This window comes from Propithecus coquereli, unplaced genomic scaffold, assembly GCF_000956105.1.
Source record: "Propithecus coquereli isolate 6110/MARCELLA unplaced genomic scaffold, Pcoq_1.0 Scaffold757, whole genome shotgun sequence".
NCBI lineage: Eukaryota > Metazoa > Chordata > Mammalia > Primates > Indriidae > Propithecus > Propithecus coquereli.
The window spans coordinates 258,511-282,577 of record NW_012153696.1 but is presented as its reverse complement, the minus strand read 5'-3'; the positions used below and the strand labels follow the sequence as shown (position 1 = coordinate 282,577).

Here is a 24,067-nt window from a genome sequence, read left to right as displayed (position 1 = left end):
TCACCGGCTCTGAGGCCAGGTCGCCCTCAGTGGCTTAGGAAGTGTCTGTGGATGTCAGGTGCTTAGGAAGCACCTGAACTGCTTACAAGGCCCTCGACTCTCTGGCCAGGAGTGGGTGGCTCCTAGACCTCAGGTGGATAGACGCCTTCCTCTGTGCCAGGCCCTGGTGTTCATAACGGAGCACTCCGGAGAACTCTGGGGAATGGGGCCCGGGGTGCCCAGAGTCTGCTTCCAGTTTTTACTTGGACAGGTCAACGCCCCCTTGCCCAGACTTCACCAGGTCCTTCTGACTCCCTGCTTCCACCACTTCTGCCTGCCTGGGTGCACTGCCCCCGGACACACCTGCCCAGGAACACATCTGCCCACCAAGACACACCTGTCCAAGAACACACCTGCCCACCAGGATACACCTGCCCACCCAGACACACCTGCCCACCAGGACACACCTGCCCAAGAACACATCTGCCCACCAGGATACACCTGCCCACCGGGACACACCTGCCCACCAGGACACACCTGCCCAAGAACACATCTGCCCACCAGGACACACCTGCCCACCGGGACACACCTGCCCAAGAACACATCTGCCCACCAGGACACACCTGCCCACCAGGACACACCTGCCCAAGAACATACCTGCCCACCGGGACACACTTGCCCAAGAACACACCTGCCCATCTGGACACAGCCTTTCTGCTTTCAGGATCTCAGTGTAGGGGTGTTCTCAGCCCCTGCCCACTGCCTTTCCCCCACCCTCCCTGGGCTGGGGCTGGGCTTCCCAGGAAGCTCGCGCAAGGTGCTGCTGGCTTCGATGGCCTGGGATTCGGGACCCAAAGTCGGCACCGAACAGAGAAGGTGGTGCGTGGGAGGCTGGACTCGTGGTCCAGCCATGCTAGGGGACACCCTCTCTCGGCAGTAGACAGGGGGTCAGGTCTTCTCACAAACGATGCTTGCAGAGGTGCAGGGTGATGCCAGATGAGAAAAACAAGCCTGAGAAGCTGCCGCTCTGCCGTCAGAAGCGACATGGAGAGGCAGCGGCAGCGCCAGGTTGAAGCCCGGTCAGCGCGCGTGGCTCTGAGGGCGTGGTGAGAACAGTGGTGCTCGCGCGGGTGTCAAACTGAAACTTTCCAGTCTTAAGGAAACTAAATGCTTTTCTTACTTTCAGGATGCTGTGCAAGCTGACGTGAGCATGCACACACACACACACACACACACACACACACACACACACACATGCACGCACACCCAGCAACAGCTTCACCTTCAAACACGGTTCTCTGCAGCCCAGCGCCCGGCTCTGCCTAGTGGAGGGCTCTGCGCTCACACGTGGCTCTGCCGGGGCTGCAACACTGGAGCCTCATTCTGTTGCCTGCCCAGGGCAGCAGTCCGCTCGGTGAGGAGGGAAAGGCCGTCCCCTGCCCTCTGCCGGGATGCCAGGGGCTCTGGGCCTGGGAGGGCTGGTTGGGAGGGGGCCGAGCTGCAGGTGCTGACTGCCCTCCTGCCCGAGCCCACACGGCCAGGATTCTGCTGGGAAATGCAGTGTGCACACTCTAGCTCACAGGGCACCGCTGACCCTTGGTTTCTTTCTGTCCGGGCAGATCTCTGAAGACCTGGGCAGCGAGAAGTTCTGCGTGGATGCTGCCCAGGCAGGGGCCGGCAGCTGGCTCAAGTACATCCGAGTGGCATGTTCCTGTGACGACCAAAACCTCACCATGTGTCAGATCAATGAGCAGGTAGGTCCGGGCCTGCACACGGGGGCTCCCTGCCTCGGAGTTGTCCTTGCGGACACGGCATCAAATCGGTGGAGCTGTCGAGGTGAGGGGTGGCTGAGCCGCTGCCGGGGACGCTGGCCGAGCCTCCCCCTGCATGGGGTAGGCGGCCGTTTGGTGCTTGGCCAGTGCTGGGGAGCTGCCTATCCCGCGAATGCTCCGCCGCTGCCTTTGGTCAGCAGCCCCTGCAGAGGCTGATGTGGTGTGAGAGTCGAACAACAATGGTTTGGGTGAAGCAGGGCAGACAGCATGGGCAGGATCCCAGCCCACGGGGGTCCACGTCCCCCGCAAATGCCACTGCCAATCAGACACGGGAGCAGCAGAGCGCAGAAACTGCCAAGGCGAGAATCACGTCTAAACGGCGCTGCTGAACCGAGTTTCCCGGGAGGGTCAGCGCTGGCCGACCGGAAGCTGCTCAGGTGTGTCCGTGGCCAGGCCGGGCTGAGGCGAGGCCCCCACCGCCCGGAGCCCCCGGGAGTTGCTGACACGGCCTGACCAGCGGTGAAGGGCACCGGCCCTTTTTGGCACAAAGTCCAAATGGATAATATTCCCGAGCTGTGTGGTCCTGGCTTGGCCCTGGCCACCCCCGGGGCCGAGGACCCCCTTAAGCTCACTGGATTGGACCCTCGTCGAGCTCTGTGGCTTGTCCCTGTCACCCACGGACAGACGGCCAGACCCGCAGGCAGATCGGGAGGGAGCTGCGGCGTTTCTTCTGACCCCAGAAGGCAACGTGTCCCAGGTGCGGGTCGCTGCTTCGTTGATTTCTTGCGTTACAAGTTTGCAAGTGGCCCCTGGAAACTGTGCTCTGGAGCCGCCCCAGTGGCAGTTGTCATCCTGGGTTCCCTGGGGTGCCTACAGCCCCCAGCCCCTCCGTCGGAGTGGTTGCTTTTGCCTGTGTTATCTAGGGGCTACACGTGAGATTTCACCTGCGAAGAAAGAGATTCCATTGCTTTGAAAATGTGTGCGAAGACCACATGACAAAGGGCACATTCTGGCATAGCCGGTGCAAACTGTTACAAGTGGTTCCAGGCTCTTGACTTGAGAGAAACAATTTCGCATAAGAAATTCAGAGAGCGAGCACCAGGGAGGCCCGAGCCCGGGAAGCATCCACTCGTCTGCTCGGTCTCCGGCCTGGGGCCGGGTCCGGACCAAGCAGTCGCTCCGCTGGACGCGAGCTGGTTCCAGATGGGGGCACGCATCGGCCTCTGCTGCAGGGACTTGGATGGCTTTCAGTTAAACAAAACATTTTGAAAATAACTTTTTCTGATTGCGAAAGGAAAAGAAAGAAAGCAAAAGAATAATCTTAAACATTAGAACAAAACAAAAAAAAACACACAAAATCTTTCCTTTCTTGCAGATGAAAGTGAAATCTGAGTGGAGGAAAATTAGAGCTAAGGCGCGTGGAAGGCGTCCTTCCCGCCCGTCCCGGCGCTCCGGGCTGCAGCGAGCCTGTGCCCTCCGTCTGTGGGGGCCGGCCAGGGCCGTGCTTTTGTGAGGTGCTGCCTAGAGTAATGAGAAATCCAGTGTTTGAATTTAAGAAATAAATGTTTATTAGAACATTTGAACTAAACTTACGCAGGGAAGTAGGTTTCTTTAATGTGTCTAGCTTTAAAAAAAAAAAAAAAAAACAGATGTGTCATTTTCTCAAAGAGATGCCTGTCTTTAAAAAATCTGTATTAGTAATATGTCAGGGAAGCTTTTCTGTTAGCTGCACATGAGGTCCAAATGGATCCGACGGCCTTGCAGCCGGCTGCGTCTCCACCGTCAGGACTGGGGCAGGGTGCTTTCTGCCAGGGCGGAACAGTGATCCATAAAATGTATGATTCCGCCAAATTTAACGCCGCCGCCACTCATCCCGCAGCTCCGTCCGGAGTGCAGAGCGCGCTCGCTCGGTTGTTACCTAAACCCGGGGCCCCTCACCCGCCAGATGCTTCTCTCCAGCGCTGCCTCCCGGGATTGACGCCCCTGCTTTGGGCCTGTGGGCTGAATTAAAGCCACAACGCAGAGGGGATTTAGAAAGCACATTTGAGCAAATGCAACCCCAAAACGGCCCAAAGCAGAGAGAAATTCCTCCACATGGTGGTGCATTTCCAACCCCCTCAGCCCCTGTGTTGAGACCCTTCCCCTCTGAGGGAGAGGAGACTTCTGCCCCCGGGAACTCCCTCCTACCATAGCGGGTGACAACGGGCGTCACAGGGCAACCAACATTCCCACCAATGCCCCCCAAGGGTGCACCTCTGAACTTGGTAATCCACGTGGCAGTGGCCCCCAAAATGCCCAGGAAAGCAGGAACCCCCCAGAGGCCGGAGGAGACGGCCCCGCGGGCACAGGGAGGACAGTGGCAGAGAAGTCGTCATGCACTTAGCGTCTTGTCCTGAAATCTCAACTTAGGATTGCAGTTATCAAAGGAAAATGAGAAATTTGTGGGATGTATTTTCCTCTGAATAGTAAGATTTAAATTCTAGTAATAATAATAGGAAAAAACTGCTTCCAGAAACTCATAGACTCTCAATAAATACTCGTTGGTTAAATGCAATGACTTTTAGAAATACTTCTCTGAAGGGCATATAATAGCCTTCAAACTACTTTTTAAATGCTGTCTCGGTGGGATGGCCACGCAGCCTCAGTCCCAGGTCTCGGCCATGGAGACGTGGGTTCTTGCAAAGCAACCTCTTTTGACTCTTTGTGGAGCTTAAATAAAAATGTCCCTGAAATATTAACAATAAAACAGAGATTTTTGAAGACAGGCCTCTCTTTGAGAAGGAAAATGCTACAGGATGGTAACGGGGTTTCTCAGGTTCCCATCGTGCCCAGGGTTCTGCCAGGAGTTCCTGGTACTGACGAACACACACACACACTCACACACACACACACACACACACACGCACTCACACACACACACACACGCACACACACATGCACGCACTTACACACACACGCGCGTGAACAGCCTCTCCCTTTCTGTCCCCCGAGTGCATGCGCCCTCCCCGCCCCGCCCAGTGCAGCACACACATGGAAGGGGAGGAAACCGCTCTGAACATCCACAGAACACCGTGGGGTTTGCCAAACGGAGTTCCGCCGGGAGTGCACTGAGGTCAGAAAACCATGAGCATCGTTTGAAGTTCAAGACACACGAGCTTCGCCCGACTTTCAGAAGAGAGAAGAGACTGGGGCAGAAGAGGGTCTCCGCATCCTAAAGAGGAAGTTCTGGAAGCCTCAGCCTCATGGAGGAGATGAGCCCTCCTGACAGGTGGAAGAGAGAGGCGGCTCTGAGCTGCATGCTCAGGCCCGCGTGCGGAGGGGGACTCGGGCTGGCCGCCAGGACTTGTGCGACTCAGGAGCCTCCTGGATGGTCCCGTGTCCCTGGAAGAGACCTACACGCCGGCACGGTGGAGGTCGGGGAGCTGCGTCTCCCAAGGCCCCTCCCAGGCCCCTGCTGGCCTTTGCTGCCTGCGGGGCGTCATGCATGCCGACAGGCTCTGGGAGCAGGGGCCACCCCCACGTCCTCAGGGTTCCGTGCAGCTAAAGGCTAACTAGTTCTCCCTTGGGGCGCTCTGGGGAGCCCCCATCCAGCCTCACCTGATGTGGCTGAGACACCTGCCTTGGTATAGAAGGTCGGCTTATGTGCTCCTGTGCAGCAACCTGGGGTGGGCTGGGGGGACAGCAACATGAGAAACAGTAAGCCCCAGGGCCTGGAAAGGCTTGGCAACTGTCCCGCATCTCCCCAAGGACTCCTTCCGGCGAGCCAGCACCTCCCGGTGCCTTGGCCCGGGGATGCAGGTGGCTGGGGAGGCCCCGGTGCCCCTCCCTTCCAGGCCGGGCTGGCCCAGGCTCCCGCCCCTCTCCAGCACAGGTCTGCAGGGGGCTGAGCCATCTTCTCGTAGATTCCTGCATCCCCATGGCCATGGGGCTGCAGAGACGTGCTCACCGGCCACCTCCACGTCCTCATCTAGGTGACAAGACTCCCCCTCCTGGTGCCTGTGGCTCTGGGGGGCCCCAGCCCCAGGGGGTTTCATGAGAAGTGACCGGTCCCATCACTCTGGCCCTTGGTCCTCAGAAGCTGGCCTCTGTCCCCTTCCTTGCTGCTCTGGGTCAGGCAGCCAAGCAGCAGCTGAGGCCACACGGGGCCATGTGTTTCCTCCTCAGCCCAGCCGCATGGCCTGAAAGGTGACTTGTGGTTTTTCTGTATGCACGGAGGCCACGGGCCATAGCCAAGGGCATGCCGGGCTTGGGGGCGGCCAGGCTGACCGGAACCAAACCTCCAAGCAGTCGCTGGAGAGATCAAGGCCACACCTTTCTCCCAGCATGTCAGAGGTGGTCCGATCGCAGCCCTAGAGCGTCGTTTGACAGCCGAGCGTGTCCAGGTCACCACAGGGCGCCTTCGTTTGCTTTCTCATCTTAGCACCAACCAGAGGGCAGAGGACGCGCCCACAGGAGTCTCGGTGCACTTTGGGCGCACAGCCCCTGCCCGCTCCCTCCCGCCACCTGCAACTCCTACTTCCCTTTCGGGAAAATGCAAGACGTTCAGATCACCCCTGGCTGGTTCTTTCTCTTGCAGTTATGAGCAAATGCGTTGGTTCAAAATGTTTCAGGACACACAGACAGGGTCTGTTCCTGGATTTGTTTTAATGTTGAGAAAGAAAACAAGAACTTGGAAGTGAAGTGCCCACAGGAGGAAGCAGGAGCGGGGAGAGGCCGAGTCACGCGCAGCTTCCTTTCTGTTTCTCACCTCGCCTCGACAGGGCAAGCATGTTGGTGGCGGGATGTCAACCGGCCAGCGGGCGGAGGCTGGTGGGAGGTGGGGCTCAGGTCACAGGCGTACTGGGGAGCACGACTCGGGGCCTCGGACCCCCAACACACCTTGGAAAGGCTCTTGGACTACCAGCAGCGCCCCTAGTCGAGAAAAGCAGCCCACTCTGTCAGCCTGTACGGCACCCAGGGATGGCCGGGTGTCAGGGAAGCCCAGCTCCCAACACATCCCTCCGCAGAGCAGAGGACGCCGGGGCGCCAGGCTGGGCCTATCGGCCAGAGGCTGCAGCGAGCGCCAGCGGCTGGCCGCCCACGTGGAGCAGGGAAGCCCCTCCGGGAGCGTGTTCCACGGAGGCATTTATTAGGAGCTGAGCCGACTGATAGCCGGGCAGCACCGTGGTGAGGAGAGCCGGCACTTGTTTTTGATGAACACCTGGCGCTGCCCGGGCCAAAGCGCAGCCTGCTGGCGAGGGGCAGTCTCCTTCCGCTTTCGTTTCCCCGGCTCCGACCCGAGTCCCCGTTTCTGGGGAGGCGTGGGGCCTGCCAGGGTGGGAGTTCTAAACAGAGGGCACCCAGCATGCATCATCCTGCTCTGCCCCCACCCGACATTTCCTTATTCCCTTCGCTTTCATCTCCCACAATTTTTAAAATTAAAAATCATAAATTTGTAACGTGGTCGGTTGAATCGGTAACCTCCGACGATGAGATACGATTTTCCCTCTGACAATGGGAAGGGTGAGGGCAGAGGATCCCTTTTAACAACTCTTAATCAGCGTACAAAAGACTTGTGAGATATATCCGATTCGTTTTGAGTCAGAAAACTGTCGCATCCTACAGGCCTCTCTTTGGAGCCAAATGGTCCTCCTGTCGGTGAGGAGCGAAGTTGAAATGCAGTTGTGCCGTCAGGTATCTGTGCTGACCGTTGGTCGGAATCTATGGTCATTCTTTTCCTTCTGAATCAAATACAACACTTTCTTAGAAGAAGTTATTTAAGAACAAGTAAGAGGACGTAACTGTGGACTAATAATTTATACTTCTATAATCCAGATCCAAACTGGACAAGTAAGAAAGAGACAAATGTATAGAGTTTTGTTTCATTAATGTTTGAGCTGCTGGAAAGGTGACCATAGATAGCAACAAGATGATAAAGATTTAGGCACAAATGAAACTGCCTTAGCAACACGTGGGGAGAGAGGAACGGGGCAGAGCCCGGGCCCCCGGCGTGTCTTTTCCTCCCTCCACTGGAGGAAGGGATTGTCTGCGTGTCCCTGGAGCCTGCCCAGGGTGCCTAGCCCAGAACCACTGTGTCCTCGCTCCTGCTCGGAGCCGAGAAAGAGGACCCAAAACCAGGCCCCAGGCAGGCGCAAGGGCACGGAGAACCGGGGAGCTCTGCCTGAGTCCTGCCTGAGTCCCGTGTGCTGCCGGCGCTGTCCCCGCTGGCTCCTGGGGCACCGTCCATGGTTGTTTTTTAAACCCCAAATGCTCAGCCCCTCGGCCCAGGGCTCTGGGTGTCCACAGCCCCTTCCTAGAGGGAGAAGAAGTTAAGCTACTCGGTGAGACCAAAGTCCACGATGTCTCGAGGCGTCAGCTGCTTCTTCGGAGGTCCCCGAGACACGAATGAAAACGTGCCCAGGGACCCTCCGTGCAGCGTCCCCTCCCAGAAGGACAGGTGAAGGGCAGACAGGGTCACTAGGTGAATTTGCTTTTTGGAAACAATTTTAAAGGAATTCAAATTCCACTCGCTGCTTGCAAGGGTTTTGTGAGAAAAGCCTCTTGCACGCCACACCAGAGACTGCACAGCTGAATTCTGAAATCCAGGATGGTGAGAGATTCAGTTTTTTTTTCTGAAGATAAATACATTGAAAGAGATGTCATCTCTTGTATTCAAAGTTCCTTTAAAAGTTTCTTATACTAGTCAAAGAAAAGAAAAGAGAAAGTAGCCCAGCAGTTCACGTAATTGAAAAAGAATTATTTATTCCAGGGAGGAGAGAGCGGGGTCTGCAGCTTGTGTTCAACCCACCGACTTCTAATCCGCAATCTAGTCATTTCTACCTGGTATAATTTGGATGCAGTTGTTCACCTAAGTTTCAAAATTGTAAAGTTAAGTAGAAATGGAAATTGTGGAATTTAAGTCTTCATATTCAAAATTAGTATCTTTCCTTTGACTTGATTTGATATTTTAAAAAATGTGTAAGACACTGTAAGGAGAAATATCCAAAACCTGACAGCTGTTGTAAACGCGAAACATTTTTGTCTTAGAGAATGTTGCCGGGGGAATGACGCTCGTCTTCGTGAGAGGCTTGCTCTAAGTGATCGGGGCCTGAACTTCCTCCAGCTCTTCTCGGCAGTCTCTCCGCCTGTCGTTGGGAATGCGGCCACTTAGTCCTCCAGAGCTCGGTTTACCTACATGGGGCCACCCATTTGTGTCTGGAAAGTGGTAAAACGGGGAGAAAACAGGCAGGGTCACATTAGACACAGCTACGACTCTGAGGACCTGTCTCTGGCGCTGTTCACCCGTGTTCAATAAAGTCATTGTTGTCACAAAGAGAGCCCGGAGTGTCGAAACAAGGACTTAACTTTAGACCAAGTCTGTTTGGCATCATTATTTTTAAAGCTGTTTCGAGCAGAGGTTTACTGGGCCGGCAAACTCAGCTGTTGAGCGGCTCCCCACCCTCAGCACCTGAACCCAAGAGGAAGTTCCAGCCTGGCTGGGGCAACACAACCCGGCACTCAGACAGGGCTTGAATAGTGTGGCCGACGCTGCTGTTTAGGGAAAGGGGACACCTAGATGCTGTCACTTAAATATACGGTTCTTTTTCCTTCCCTGCGGCCACGCACCCTCCCCTAAGGCAGCTGTTGGCGGTGGGGGCCGTGGGAGACTCCTTCGTTTTTCCTTTTGTGAAAATGCCGGCCTCAGTCTACCCGTGAAGCCACCCGGCCCGCGGTCGGAGCGAGCGCCCGAGGGGCGCACAGCGAGGGGATCATGACCGGGGCGCGCCAGCAGCAGGCACAGGCCCCGCGAAGGGCGCACAGTGCAGCAAACGCGCAATTGCAGTGCCCCCGGAGCGCGCAGACGCCCCGTTCCCACCGCGGCCTTTGTCCCAGAAAGTCCCGGGCCCCGCGGACCAGGACCCGACCAGGAACCGCGCGGCCCCGCGTCTGGCTGATCAGGCCTTTTGTGCCTCTTGGGAGGGTCGTAAACGCGGCGGCAGCTTTTGTGTGCGCCTCGCACGGGCGGGGCGGCGGGATTTGGAGACTTTTGCGCGACTTCTGTTCCCCTCGTCGGGGTCCCCTTCAGGTGGCGGCCGGTCGGGGAGCCCCGACCCCTCCCCGGCCCGCCAGCAGCACTAACAGCGATTAATTCCGCCTGCGGCTCAAAGTCCCAGCAGCCACGGCGCTGCTGCCGCCCGTGTCCTGGGCGCGCCCGCCTGGCGCCCTCCTTCTGGGGGTCCCGCTGCAAGGGAGGGGAGGGGGTGTCCGTGGCTGATCGCGCCAGACCCTCCCACCCCCGCTCGGGACGCCATCCGCGCTCGGGGGACGTCCCAGGCACCGGGGGCCCCAGGAGCCAGCGGGCAGAGCAGTAGGTCGGGCGGCCCTTGGAGAGGGGTCGAGATGGAGTGAGGGGTCTCCGGATTCCCTGCGGTTCTTGAAGGGGAGGGGGGCTGGGCGCCCTCAGAGCCGGGGGATCGGGGTCCCGGGTGGCCCTGATGAGCCGAGCTGAGGAGCAGAGCTGTGGGCGTGTGGGGTCCTCAGAGGAGGGTCCCCGGGAGGCTGGGTGCCCCTAGGAGCTGGTGGGGACCCAGGAGGTCTGGCTGCCCCCGGAAGGGGTGGGGGAAGGGAGCGGCTGGCCTCCGCAGCTGGAGTGGAGGGGGCGGCCCTCGGAGAAGACAAGGCGGAGCATGGAAGTGGCCACGCCCCCCCATACCCCCACCCCCGCGCCCCAGCCACCGGGCAGCCTGTCCGGAGGACGTTTGGCCAGCCAGGGTGGGAGCCACAGGGCCAGGCCTACGGTGCCCCACGGGGACCCTCGAGGAGCCCCAGGTATGCCGGCCACCTGGCCACCTACCCCAACTCTGGGACCAGGGATGTGAGCCAGGCCCGGCATTAAGCATGCGCTTGCTGCATACGCCCCCTTGTTGCCCAGAGGAGGGCGGGACTGTTTCTGGTTTATTGATCAGAGGTCACCTGGGCTTGTCCCTGGGTGCTTCTCCCCATCTAGCACCTAGGGTCCGATTTTGAAATTCAGTGGCTAAAGTCTGCTTTATTTTTTTTTAAGAAACAGTTATTCAGCCACTGTGTGACTTTTTAGATACGATGGTACAAAACTGGGGTCCTAATGATGGGTTTAGTTAGGGACGTTAACAGGGTCCAGTTGCTACTCTCCATTTTTAAATCTCCTCATTATTTTAGCAACTTACTTGAGAATAATTGCCAAATAAAACAAGTGCTGCCAGCTACCGCATGAGAGAACTCCACTCACCAGCAAGATACACGGCGCACGTGTGGGTGTTTCTGCTCTGTGATGTCAGGTGTCACCCGTGTCCTTTTGGGAGTGTGTTGGTGCCACCCTGGAGTTAGCCGGAAGTGGCGGTTTATAATGGAGCCCACAGCCGTGGGGGAGGGGGAGGCAGCGCGCTGAGCTCCGTCTCTGGGGAGCCAGGGCCAGCCACTAGGGAGCCTGGCTGGCCAGTGGGGACAGGAATGTCGCCCACAGCAAGGACGGACATCTCCCCGCAGTCCCTGGGGACACTCCCCTTTCTGAGTCTAGACCAGCCCTTTTCCCTGGGGGAGCCCGAGCTCCAGGCCTCCCAGGGGCAGGTACGCTCCTCCTGGGCCTCTGCGGCCTCCCAGCCAGTCCTCTGGGCAGGCCCTCGGGTTCCTGTAATCTCTGTGGTCACTGTCGTCAGCATGTAGCCAGACACCCATGTGCCGGGGTGGGCAGCGATTGCCCTGAGAGAGATGCACCCTCCATCCAGCGGTTCCGGACCCAAGATGCCCTTCCTGGGGCTCCCCTTCCTGAACTGTCCCAGACGGCCTGGCCTCCCCTCCCTACACTCCCCTCCCAACACTCCCAAGGTGTTTTCTTCACCTTGACCCGATGTCAACACCCCCAGGATGACTGCCTTGTTTCAGGAGACACGTTGGCACGCTACAGCTGACGTGGCTCAGAGCAGCGCTGCTCAGAGCTGGACACCCCAAGTGTAGTTCCCTTGGACCCCAAGTTTTACTCCAGACTAAAGAATGTACCCTGAGCCCACCTGTTCTCAGGGTGTCCCCATCTCAGACCTTGGCCTGGGGGGTCAGCCGCCAGGCAGCAAGCCTGCAGCAGGCACTCGCCACTGCCCCCCGACTTCCCTGCCCTGTGACCTGACCCACTGCTAGGACTCAGCTCTGGCCACTTTCGGAAACAACCAAATTCACTCTACACGCCGAGCTCCCCCTCACCCACCCAGCCCGGCAGCAGAGCGTCTCATTTACACACACAGGCTCTAACGGAGGAAACTCGAGAGCCGCCCAGCTGCACTCCCGATGAAAGAGCGGCTCCTGCTGAGTGTCCCCAAAGACACTCCCTGGTTGGGAACTTTGATGGGGACCCTCACCTATTTAATGTTGCACCCGCTTTATCAAATCCCAAAACTGGATAAAATAAATTCAAAGGGGACTCAGTTCCTTTTGAGCACATTCTGCAAAAGTGCCCGAGGGGACCCCCTTAGCGGCAGTGAGAAGACAGGTCAGGTGGCGGGCGCGTGGGGCTGAGTGTGCACAGGGAGACTTTCCGGACCCCGACGGACGGCAGCGCTCACCTCTCCCTCCGGTCTCTCCTTCTAGATTTACTATAAAGTCATCAAGGACGTCGAGCCCGGTGAGGAGCTGCTGGTGCACGTGAAGGACGGCATCTACCCGCTGGGCGCGGCGCCGCCCGGTCTGGACGGTAAGCCCCTCCCGCCCCCCCGGGAGGACCCAGGGACTCTCACCGCTTTATGCCCGTTTGTAGCTGGTGGCTGCGCCAGGGCTTTGCAGCAGAAGCACCTCCGGGCACCTCCACCTACGGGCTTCCTTTCTCCCTCCTCAGGGCGTAGGAGTTTTACCCCAAATTTAAGAAGGGTTTTGGGCAAGCAGGCGAAGTGCTACCATGTTGAGTTACATCTCTGTGGTGTTAGAATCCTAGGTGAATTTTTTTTAAAACTATATTATTATTATCAGCAGCAACAGCAGCGTCCTTTGCTCTTCCCAGTACTTAAACTAACAGCCGAGAGGCACGAAATCAGTTTCATAGCTTGGAGGCATTTTCGGCCGCTGTGAACTCTCCTTGGTGTGAGATGTTTCCGTTTTATTTAAGAGGAAGGTGATGGCATATGTATCTTTTAAAGCGATGTGCATCTGAAGATCGCAGTCCAGCAGAAATGTTGGAAGCTTACCCGGCAAGAGGGAATACGTGGGATCCGGGTCGGGTCTCGTGGTGGCGGCCGGCCACCAAGCTCTTCCGCACAGGGCTGCACGGAGCCCTCGGAATGTCCCTTCCTCTTGGTTTCTCTCGTGGTGTCTGCTGAGGAGGGCGCGGCAAGGGGGTTTCTCTTCCTCGTTGCTCTGCACCAAGTACACCTGAGAGAGTGCGGAGAACGGTCCGGTCTCACACGGCTTTTCTGAGATACAGACTTATTTCCCTGCCCCCACCCTGTCGACTGGAGCGGCGGCTGGGGAAGGCTCCTTGGGCAGTGCGGGACCGAGCCGCCAGCCCCGCTGAGCCGGTGGCTGCAGGGTTCGCGTCCAACTTCTTTTCTTTGGACGAGACCCCCACATAACGGAGCAGCAGCCTCCCCTTCGAGCCGTTTCCGGAGCTGGCGACTCCAGCTCGTGCTGGAGAAAGGCAGGCGGTTGGAGTCTCCCGTCGTGCCTCCTTGCCGTCCTCGCAAGCACACCGGGACTCACGGCTGACATCATTCACGGCACGTTCCTCCCAGGACCCACTCTCATTTCACGGTGAAGGAGTGGCGTTGCCTCGGCCAGGAAGCTGGCCCTGGCATTAGCAGGGAGGCTGAGACCAGACACAGAACTCTGCCTTAATTTACCTTTTTGGTTGCCCAGTGTGGCCCAGAATCAGTGTGGCCCCTTCGCGCCATAGCGCCTGATGTCCGTGAGCTGTCCGAAGGGAAATCGCCTCAGAAGGACGGTTTTATGAGCCGGATCCTGTCTGTACTCTCCTCTAAAGTTTGGTTTTAATTAGGCCGTTGAGAAAAGAAAAATAAATTGCCGAGATCTGGGCAGCAGGGGGGCGAGGTCTCGTTTTCCTTAGAACAATTGTTGAACAGACCCGCGTGTCTTGGATAACCCGGGAGAGCGCCAAAGACAAAGCTGCTGGACGTGCGGAGAGCGCTTGACCGAGGAATTTCATTTGTGTAATGAAATTTCTTTCTTCCAAAAGGTTTTTCTAAGAAAAACCTCGATTCCTGCTCTCCACCCTGCTCCAACCCCCGATATTAAATAGCCAACATCTACATTTTCCTAATAATTTATCAGACGTTTGCGGGCTAATTGCTTTCTACACAGAACAGTCCAACATCAAATATTTGACTTTTCCTGCCCTTTTCTGTCAAGGTCGTGCCTCCGTGGCAGCCCCCCCCCCCCCAGTTAAACTCTGAATCGCACAGAAAGAAAATACAAAAATGTTCCTCACTAAGATAATTATCATAAAAATCTTTTATCCAGACCCCGGCCAAATGGAGCCAGCCCCTTATCACTGCAGGGATTGGAAGAAGCTCGGGGACTTTGCTGAGCCCCCGGTCTGGGAGACCAGCACGTAGATGCCACGTAATTGCGAACCCCTCAGCTCTCCCGGGCCATTAGGTGCGGATGTATTTTTCTGTTGCGTTCCTGCTCTGTCCTGAAAGTTGCTGATGGAACTCGAGACAGACAAGCGAGGCACAGACCTGACAAACGCAGGGCCAGCCGCGTGGCGTGACTTGAGTTGGTCGCAGGGGGGAGGCAGAGTGAGAGCCCCAGCCTGCGCCAGACTCCAGTGCGGAGGGTTCGTTTCCAGCCACTAGTTTTTGTGCTCGGCTGGGGACTGCGCCCAGGTATTGTGGACGACATGGAGGGCCTGGCTGCCAGCCCATGGGGCAGAGTAGAGCGTGTGCCCTGCAGTGCTGGGGCTGGAAGGTTCCTGCAGAGCCACAGTTCTGCAAAGAAACGCAAGCCTGTTTCTCACCCAAGTGCTGCAGACCGGAGGGAAGCCACGTTCAGATCCCTCCCGGCGACTGATTTTGTGTTTATGCTACGGTGGAGAGGGGAAGAGTTCTCTTTCTGAGAACTTCTCGCTCTTGGGAGAAAATGAAGAAAATCATTTCCATTCAAATATTGTTTGCTTTTTGGAAAGGTTTGTAATGATTCGCCCTTCCTCTCTGCAAACGAGGGCGAGAGGATGCAGTGAGCGCGCTTTGTGCAGACGTGTGGGACGGAGAGAGTGCGCTAGGACGCTACACGCTGCTGCGATAGGGCAGATTCTTTCAGTATTTCTTTACAACAGAAATTCTCTGTGCTGGGAGCCATGAGCTGTGCCCGCCCTTCCCGCCCGCTCCCGTGGGCCCTGGGGGTGTATCAGGGCCGGCCTATCTGCCTGGAAGACACCTGGGAGACTCGTCCACAGCCCTCGGCACCAGCCTGTCCTCTGTCCTTTGACGGGGCAGACTTGAGTCCATGCAGTGAAGGGGGCGGAGGAGAGGGGGCCACGTTCGTCTCCAAGGTTGGTCCCACCACCTCCGGGGACCCTCGCATGCCGTCAGAGTGAAAATCAGACTGAATTCTCATTGGAAATCCAAAAATTTTCATTTTAAATCCAAATTCTAAATGAGAAGTGGAAAAATAAGTTGGTCAGTCAGTGGTTGTGTGGGTGGGGTTGGCACTTCTTCTTGTCTTTGTTCCCAAATTTCAACTTCTATGATTGTTCTTCGTTGGGTCCAAAAAGACTCAAACAAAAACTGGCATTTCTAACTTAACCGCGATGCTGGTGGGAGGCCCCGTCTCAGCCTCCGTGCAGCCCGGGAAGTTGGAATGAGCCCGCAGGCGGCTTTAAGGGTCTGCGGTTGGCTCTGTCCCGAGACGGTGTTCTCAGCACTCGGGGACTCGCTCCCTGGTGAAAATCCGAATTTCTCAAAACAGGGAAGGGCTGCAGAGGGGTTGAGGGTGGGCGCCCTGCGTGCTGGCTCTCTCACCTTGCTTTTCTCGCAGCCCTCGGTGGGAAATCGGGGCCGCCGGCCCTGCTTCGGGGTCCCTGAACGGTGGGGACTCCAGACTCACTGTTCTGCCTCTTCATGTGAATTCATCAGTCTCTCCCAGCCTCAGTTTACCTGTTCTGAAGCAGCATACAAACGCTGGTGCCCCGGACTGGTGCGAGGCTTGCGTGCGTGAATCCCGCTGAGCTCCCAGGACAGGGCCTGCCACACGGGCATTCCCAGTAGCCTCGGGAGTCAGCGTGGCCGCTCCGTGTTTTCCCGGTAGACACTTGTCCTGCAAAGCGTTCGCAGATGCATTGTATTCCAAGGGCAGCATTTTGTAGACTGGCAGTGTGTTTATTTATTGCCTGCCTCCTCCCCATGCCACATGTCATGTCCAAGGTTCCTCCTGGCACTCAAGGGTGAGCCCACCCCAGAGGGGTTTGGTTTGCTCAGCAGGTGTCTGGGAAGCTCCGCCCGTGGCCTTACCTGGAGACGTCTGGATGGGGCCTTCCAAGCCGGGAGGGCAGGGCTGAGGTGTGGGGTCCACAGGTCCTGGGCATCCCACGGCTTTACTCCCTTTAGCGTCTTGTTTTCCCCCAAATGAGGGCTTTCCAAAGGCTCGGGGCGGCGAGCAGGGCCAGGGCGCCTGGACACGGGCTGATAATCAGGTCGTGGTGTTTGGTGCATCATGACCAGCAGCGGTGCCTGCCCAGTCGGCCCCAAACACACACGTGTCCAGGGCTCCTCTTGGCCTTCCAGATACTCCCCGCTGTCCAAAGACATGACAGAGAGCCACATCTGGCCAGCGTTCAGGTATCTGAGTGGCGCCATCCTGTGTGCTCGGCCGCAGCGTATCGGAGCCGGGCCCCCGCGTGAGTCTCCACCTGGGGCATCTGCGATTCGGGCTAGGGGGCTCCAAGTGCACACCAAGAGGGGTGCTGGGTGTGACCCAGGCCAGATACGGAGAGTAGCTCTTAGGCACAGGAACCTTCCAGGCAGCAAGGAGGTGACGCTTCTGGGTAACCCCGGCGCTGCCCAGGCTGCAAAGTGGCTCACCCTCTGCTTGGGACTCGGAAATGGTCCATGGTTGCCGTGGTCTCTCTGATGGGGGGAGGGGACAGAAGGCGACATCCTCTTCCATCTGTGCCCCCGGCCCCTGCCTCTCAGCCTCTACACCCAGGGTTCAGGCCGATTTAATCAGGCTCTTCTCCATGCTGGACACCAGGCCAGTCCCGGCATGCGCACACACCCAAATTCGCATTCACACATGCACACAAATGCACATGAACACACATTCGCACAGAAAATGCACATTACCACATGCACAGATACACTCCCATAACACACTCATGCACACACAAACGTGCACACATATTCATGTATGCACAACTGCACACACATTGGCACATACAAACACGTGCACACAGTGTGCATATTCACACATTCACATGCACAGATGTGCACGTAAAAACACTGTCACCCATGCACACAAACATAAATACATAGCATGCACACATGCATACATAACATACAAACACACATGCACACAGAAACACATGCACATTCACTTGAGCAAAGCATGCACATACATGAACACACAAATGTGCTCTACCCAAACATGCAGGCACACTTGCACACATGCACACACAAACCACATGTGTGCAGGTGTGGAAATATGCCAATGCATACAAATATTCACACATGTGTGCACATACAGAAACACATGCACACACATTCCTATACATGCACATGAGTACGTATGTGCACCCACACAGACACACATTCACACAAAGATGCACAACTGTGGATGCAGATATGCGGGAACATTCACACTTATGTGCACACATTTGCATGTGCACGCATAGCTGCACGCTCGTACACGCGATGCACACATGCATTTACACCCTGGTGCACACAAGCACACTATGCATGTTCAATTCACAGGGGCAAGAGCTGTTCTCTTTCCAGACTGAGGTGGGACACAGGGTCTTGTGGGGGCCCCGCTCCAGGTGGGAAGCTGCTGTTCAGTGGCTGCAGGCAGGGGGGCCGGATGAGCCCAGAAGCCTCCCCACCAGGATGACAGCTCCAGGCCGATTGTTTGGCTTGGCACCGTGGTCAGGATGCTGCCTCGTAAACGTAATAATAGCTGCCCCCCTTTAATTTGTTTGACCTTGATGACAATAATTTATTATATGCATTGGAGCTCTGTCGTCCTTTCTCTCCTAATTCATAAACAAAGCACTTGGCCGGGCTTCCTTCTACTCTCCCGAGCGTGGGGCCTCCTCAGCCCGCCAGGGCCGCCTGAGACAAAGGCAGGACTCGGGTGTAGCTCGGCGTCCCCATGAGGCACAGATCGTGTCCTTGGGCACTGCCCGGGGCTCGTCCCTGTGGTCTGCAGGGCCCGGGGCAGCCTTGGGGGTCGGGACGAGGGCTGGCGGGAAGCGCAGCGGGAACGGCTGGCACAGGCTCTCGGGCTCGCCGGCCACCTTGTCCTCTGTCTTGCAGAGGAGCCCACGTTCCGCTGTGACGAGTGTGACGAGCTCTTCCAGTCCAAGGTGGACCTGCGGCGCCACAAGAAGTACGCGTGCGGCTCGGTGGGAGCCGCGCTCTACGAGGGCCTGGCGGAGGAGCTCAAGCCTGAGGGTCTCGGCAGCGGGGGCGGCGGCCAGTCCCACGAGTGCAAGGACTGCGAGCGGATGTTCCCAAACAAGTACAGGTGCCGCCTGCCGGTCCCCTCGCCCCTCCTCCTCCCTGGCTGGCCTTTGGTCCCCGGCCCCACCCACCCTGGCAGGCAGGGCTCCAGGGACAGGTGGAAACGCCCGTGGGGACGTGTGTCCGGCCCACTCAACAGGTGTCCCCTGACCCCGTGGTCCTGCATAGTCAGGGCTGCAATGTGGTGACAACTAGAACAGAGTAAAACACAGGCGAGATCCTGAGAGCTGCAGCTGCCAAGCGCCCGGCTACTTCCAGAATAAGGTCCCAGACTGGGATGGGGCCGGGTGCCCACCACCGAGGGAGTCCTGGAGGCCCCCCTCCCGGACACGAGAGCAGCTCCTTCTCAGATAGTGGGCAGGAGCAGGAAGGGGTCACCCAGGGCTCCCCGGGTCCCCACAGGGTGGCAGCCATCCGTCACAGCAGAGACGTCACAGATGGGAGCCAGCCCACCTGGCCCTCCCCGCCTGGAGGCCAGGCAGGAGTGTGGACCTGGGGCCTGGGGGGCTTGGGCACCTGTGCGGCCCCCAGGAGAGATGGGATCCTGGGCCGTGTGGGGGTGAAGCCGGGACACTCAGACCCAGGGCTCCGGAACCACGGGAACCTTCCCCACGTGCGTCCCTCCTCCCGCAGTTGAGAATTCCCTGCGGGACAGCCCCGCAAAGTCGGAGCAGACCCCATCAGGCCCCTAACCGGCTGTGTGATTGCTGGGGACTTACCGCCGTCCCTCCTCCGCCTCCCTGGGGACCGCAAACCCTCCACCCTGAACAGATGACTGAGAAAATAAGCGTTTGGGCAAATCCCAACTGGGGGCCTGCGCAGTGAGCACCGCTTAAGAGGGTCTGTGTTTTCTTTACATAAACACATAAATCACAATTAACAACAGGGAAAAAGATACAATCTCCCGATGCTCGAGAGCAGGCGTTTCTGATCTGAATGGATGGCTGGGCCCGTAATTAACGGGCCGTGATATATTACTGCTCTGCTCATGAAGATTAACAGTCGTCCCCGGGACGGAGGAGAAGCAGGGTGTCCCCGGAGAGGCGGGGTCGGAGCTGCTGGCTCGTCCTAGTGGAGTGGCCTGAGCAGCTGTGCTCCACACCTTCCCACGTCCCGATGGAGACACGCCTGTGACTCCCCTGCCGCCTCTGCGCCTGCCTGGCTTGGCTGGCCGCGGGAGTCCCGGGGCCACCCCCACCGTGGGGCTCGTGACAATGTTGAGGCCTCTGGACCCCTTGTTTCTGGGGCCCAAGCTTAGCCCCAGCTCAGGAACAACCCGAGGGCAGCCAGGCCGGGGGCCGGGGGCTCTGTCCACGCTGGGTGTCCCTGAGGTCACGCAGACCATAGGAGTGGGAAGGAAAGGGCTCCTCATCTGACATGGGGGGCTTCTCTGCCCCTCGTGCCCCTGGCCAATCCAGAGAGATGCCAGCACACGCCCTGATCCCCCAGCAGTGTGGCGGGGGCTTCGAGGGGCCACTCAGAAAAGCGGTGTAGGGCTGGGCTCCCCCCGCCGGGCAGAAGGCCCTGAAGTGACCCCCGTCCTCTGTGCACAGCTTGGAGCAGCACATGATCATCCACACAGAGGAGCGCGAGTACAAGTGTGACCAGTGTCCCAAGGCCTTCAACTGGAAGTCCAACCTCATCCGCCACCAGATGTCCCACGACAGCGGCAAGCGCTTCGAATGTGAAAACTGTGTGAAGGTAACGCGGACGCGTGCTCCTGCCGCGGCCGTGCGCGCCCTGCCCCGGGAGCCCTGGCTCAGCCCAGACACAGTGGGAGGCTGCAGACAGGTGTCGAGCCCATCCTCCGACAGCCCTGCCGCGAGTTCTCGGATTAAGTATGGCTGGACGGGTTAGATGCCCCTGAGGCTGCTCGGGTCCTAACCTTCTACTGGGAGTGAAAGGGAGTCTCAGAAGATCGTGTGGCACAGCTGGGAAGGATCAGGGCCAAGACCAGAACCCGGGCAGGGCAGGGGCTAGAGGGGCGAGCCTCCCCGGCCCAGCCCTCGGGGGTCGTAGCCGCGTAGCCTAAAAACACTTTCTGCGCCCTGGTGTGTACAGCCTCGCGGCCGGCCTTCTGAGGAACTGTGGGGGAGACCGGGGCAGGGGGAGGCTTGGTGGCTCACCTGAGACCTCAGCAGGTCATTGCCAGGGCAGACACCTGTCCCCTCCCGCCCGTGCAGAGGGCAGAGTGTCGGCTGAGACCGGCAGGGCCCTGCCGTCACAGCTCCAGTCCAGTGGCCGGGACCAGGCCACGGGGGGTGTCCAGCCAGGGCGCCAGCCAACGGCTCCTGCCCCTCCCCAGGTGTTCACGGACCCCAGCAACCTGCAGCGGCACATTCGCTCGCAGCACGTGGGCGCGCGGGCCCACGCCTGCCCGGATTGCGGGAAGACCTTTGCCACGTCCTCGGGCCTGAAGCAGCACAAGCACATCCACAGCACGGTCAAGCCTTTCATATGTAAGTTGCCCCCGCCCAGCCCCCACCGGGCCCCCGGCGTGTGGGCCTCGGCTGGCCCCTATCCAGGGGCCCTGTTTGTCCAGAAAACACCGTGGCAGGTTCTGACACCTCTGCCACGTGCGGCCTGGCCCAGGCAGCTCTCCCAGGGCCACCCTCCCGGCTTTGCTCCCTGCCTCTCTGCTGGCCTTTCCTGCCGGCTATTCCTTCCTGGCCAGAGGAGGGAGTGGGTGGCGGGAAGGACCATCCCAGTGGTCCAGGTCCTGCCGGAGGAGCTGGGGGACCTCCCTCCCCCAGGGACCCCCGTCACCTCTGTTCACCGCCCCCCCCCGGCTGAGCCCCAGAGGGTATCGTCTGTCCTGCCCCGCTGGTGACCATCCCAGTGGGTGTTTACAGAGTGTGGTGTCTCCTGGGGCCCCTGGGGTGTCCAGCGCTGTTCTATGGGGCTGGGGCTGGCCCTAAAGAAACGTGCCCCTGTCCTGGTGGGGCTGCTCCCGTGGAGGAGACGGACAGCCGCGTAAACAAGGCGACAGGTTAGAGCTGGGGCAGGTGCCGCTCCTGCGTATTCAACCGGAGGCCTAAGAGAGGGGCCCTGGTGGGCGCTGGGTGCCTGTGGAGGCTCCGCGTAGAGCAGTGAGCACAGGGGCCTTGGGGCCAGGGTGTGTTTGGGCATGAGTGCGGTGGTAGTAAGAGAGGGGTCAGAGGTCAGCAGGGCCAGGTCCCAGGGCCTTCTGGGCCAGTGCAGGGACTTGGACCCACGTCATCAGGGGGTTCCGTCTGTGGAGTCCTCGTCTCCCCCAAGTGATCACACAGCATCACGCAAAAATCCCTCAAGCGGGGCCTCTGTCCCAGCTGACAGGGAAGGACACTGAGGCCGAGAGACGTTAAGCAACCAGGTGCCCAGAGCTGCACCGCAGAGCCCAGGTGTTGGCTCGGGGCGTCTGGCCCTGCCCTCGCACCTCTCGGGCTCCCCCAGCGTGGGGGCCACTCCGGCACTGACCACCTGCCCAGAGAGGAGACACCGGCCGGCCAGCCAGGCCTCTGTCGGGCTCCCGCTGCCAGCCCACCTCGCGAGAGCTGACCCGGATCCCCGCCTTGGCGGTGCACTGGCGGCCACAGCTGAGGAGCCAAAGGGAGAAAGAGCCGCCGATTGGCTGCTCCGTGAATTTCGCTTTTGCATTTATCGGCCACTCCTCAGTGCAGGCCCCACAAAGACAGCATCAGGGCGGCCCCGGGGCAGCGTCCATTCCCCTGGAAGGGGCTGGCTCAAGGGGAGCAAGGCGGAGCGGGGGGTGGGGGAGTGGGGATGTGCGTCCCCTGCCTCCCGCTGCGGGACGGGCACGTGTCAGTGCAGGAAATAATGGCTCGGAGTTTTAAAGCAAGCTTGGAAACAAGAAAATCAAACATAGGTTTAGACGTCACTGCCTTTCTGGGCTTGCAAACAAGGGTTTTAAAGTCCCGTTGGGTCATATTAATAACACGAGTTCCAGGAACCGCAGCACTCGGGCCCAAGCCACTGTTCCTGCTGTGCGGCAAGGACTCCGCTTGGAAGGGCAGCCCAGGGGGAGGCTCGTGGCCCTCGCGCCTCTTGTCTGCGCTCCAGGCCCCCTTTGTGCCTTGGCTTTGGCTAAGGGGATAAAGCAAATAGAAAACCCCAAACGTGGCCAGATTGGGTTTATGGATACTCGTTCCGTTAGAAAGAGATTAGACGTGAGAAAAGCCACGCGCACCCTGTGGCGCTCGGACAGCGTCCCTCGGTCCCCTGGCGTCCGCGAGAGGGTCTGTGTTCAGGCTGGGGGAGGAAACCTCGCAGACAAGCGGGAGGAGTCCAGATGACTTGGCCCCTTCGAGGAGGGAGCGCCCGGTGGTGCAGGACCGACATGCGGACTCTGTGTCCACCGCTGGGTGACACAGCCCCGCACAGCAGACGGACGCCCCCAAGCCCCCGCCTCACTGACCACACAGACCCAGGGACGGTCATTGCGTTGACGTGTCTCCCACTGGGAGCTCAGCGTGCACTGGGGGGTGTGCACGTATGTGTGTGTGTGTGTGTTTGTGTGAGGGGAGGGGAGGGAGGGAGAGAGAAAGCGTATCTAGGCGGGAAGCAGGCAGTCTCCTCCTGGGCTCGTGTCCACAGAGGACCTTGCAGGAATAAGTGTGCATGTGTGTGTGCGTGTGCACACGTGGGTCGGTGCACTGCGAGTGTGCAAGTGTGCGAGTGCATGTGCATTCACGCAGACAGCCTACGATGAAGAGCCTGCGGACCCGCACTAGGCCAGGACCCTCCCACCCTGGCAGGGCCCGGGGGCTCCCTGCACCAGGCACCATGGCTTCTTCCGCCCCTGCAGGCGCCGCCTCCCCTCGTGGGCTCCGAGCCAGCCACGGGCCACCCCCAGGGCCCGGGACCTGCCCCTCCGGCAGCCTTGGTCTCCTGAGCCCTCTCTGCAGCCCCAGGGTGTCTGCAGCCCCACCCACCGTAGGACCCTACGTCACGTGAGTGATGGGTGGAAACCGAGGGTCCCTGAGCCCGGGCACAGCCGCGGCCCCTCCCCAAGCAGCTTGGGGGAGGAGGCCCCTCGGCCAGTCTTTCCGAGTTAGAGTGGCAGCGGCCACTGACGAGGACCACGGACAGAGCCAGGTGTCACTCATTGGGCCATTTGGCCTGCGCGCCTCCCTGAGGGCCAGACGGGTGACCTGAGGGGTGACAGACCTCGCCTGTGGAGCAGCCCCTCCACCAGCGCCCCAAAGCGGGCAGACTTGATTAAAGGAGGCAGTTCTTCCCCCTTCAGCTTCGGAAACGCCCCACGGTGCCAGGCGGGCAGGAAGGCAGAGCAGTTAATATAAATAGATACCGTGATTAAAGAGCACGACAGTGTCGGAGAGAGCGCCGGCTAGAATAGTACGTGCTCAGGCGCGAGGGTGTGTGGCGGGAAGAAAGCAGCCGAAATCATTGTTCCCACCGGGCCGTGTTCGGAAGCAGATTGTCCCGCAGAGAGAGACGTGCACACGCGTGTGTGTATGTGTGTGTGTGTGTGTTTGTGTGTGTGTGTGTGTGCGTGCGTGTTCCTCCCTTTTTTGTTAGAAAAACGAGGAGCAAGCCAAGCTGGTGGCCTCTGGCCCCATTCATGGGCCTTTGGGAAAATGGCCGCTCTGGGCCACTGGGCCTTGG

The 24,067-nt window shown here is 58.9% G+C and overlaps 1 protein-coding gene across 1 annotated transcript in view; it reads left to right on the top strand.

The window, feature by feature from the left end:
- PRDM16 (PR domain containing 16) overlaps window positions 1-24,067 on the top strand; it is a 313,737-nt gene that overhangs the window by 268,018 nt on the left and 21,652 nt on the right. Inside the window, exons 5-9 of the mRNA XM_012662204.1 lie at window positions 1,599-1,733; window positions 12,348-12,450; window positions 18,236-18,446; window positions 19,996-20,143; window positions 20,748-20,901. Of these exons, the coding sequence (XP_012517658.1) occupies window positions 1,599-1,733; window positions 12,348-12,450; window positions 18,236-18,446; window positions 19,996-20,143; window positions 20,748-20,901 (751 nt within the window). The remainder of the gene's footprint in view (window positions 1-1,598; window positions 1,734-12,347; window positions 12,451-18,235; window positions 18,447-19,995; window positions 20,144-20,747; window positions 20,902-24,067) is intronic.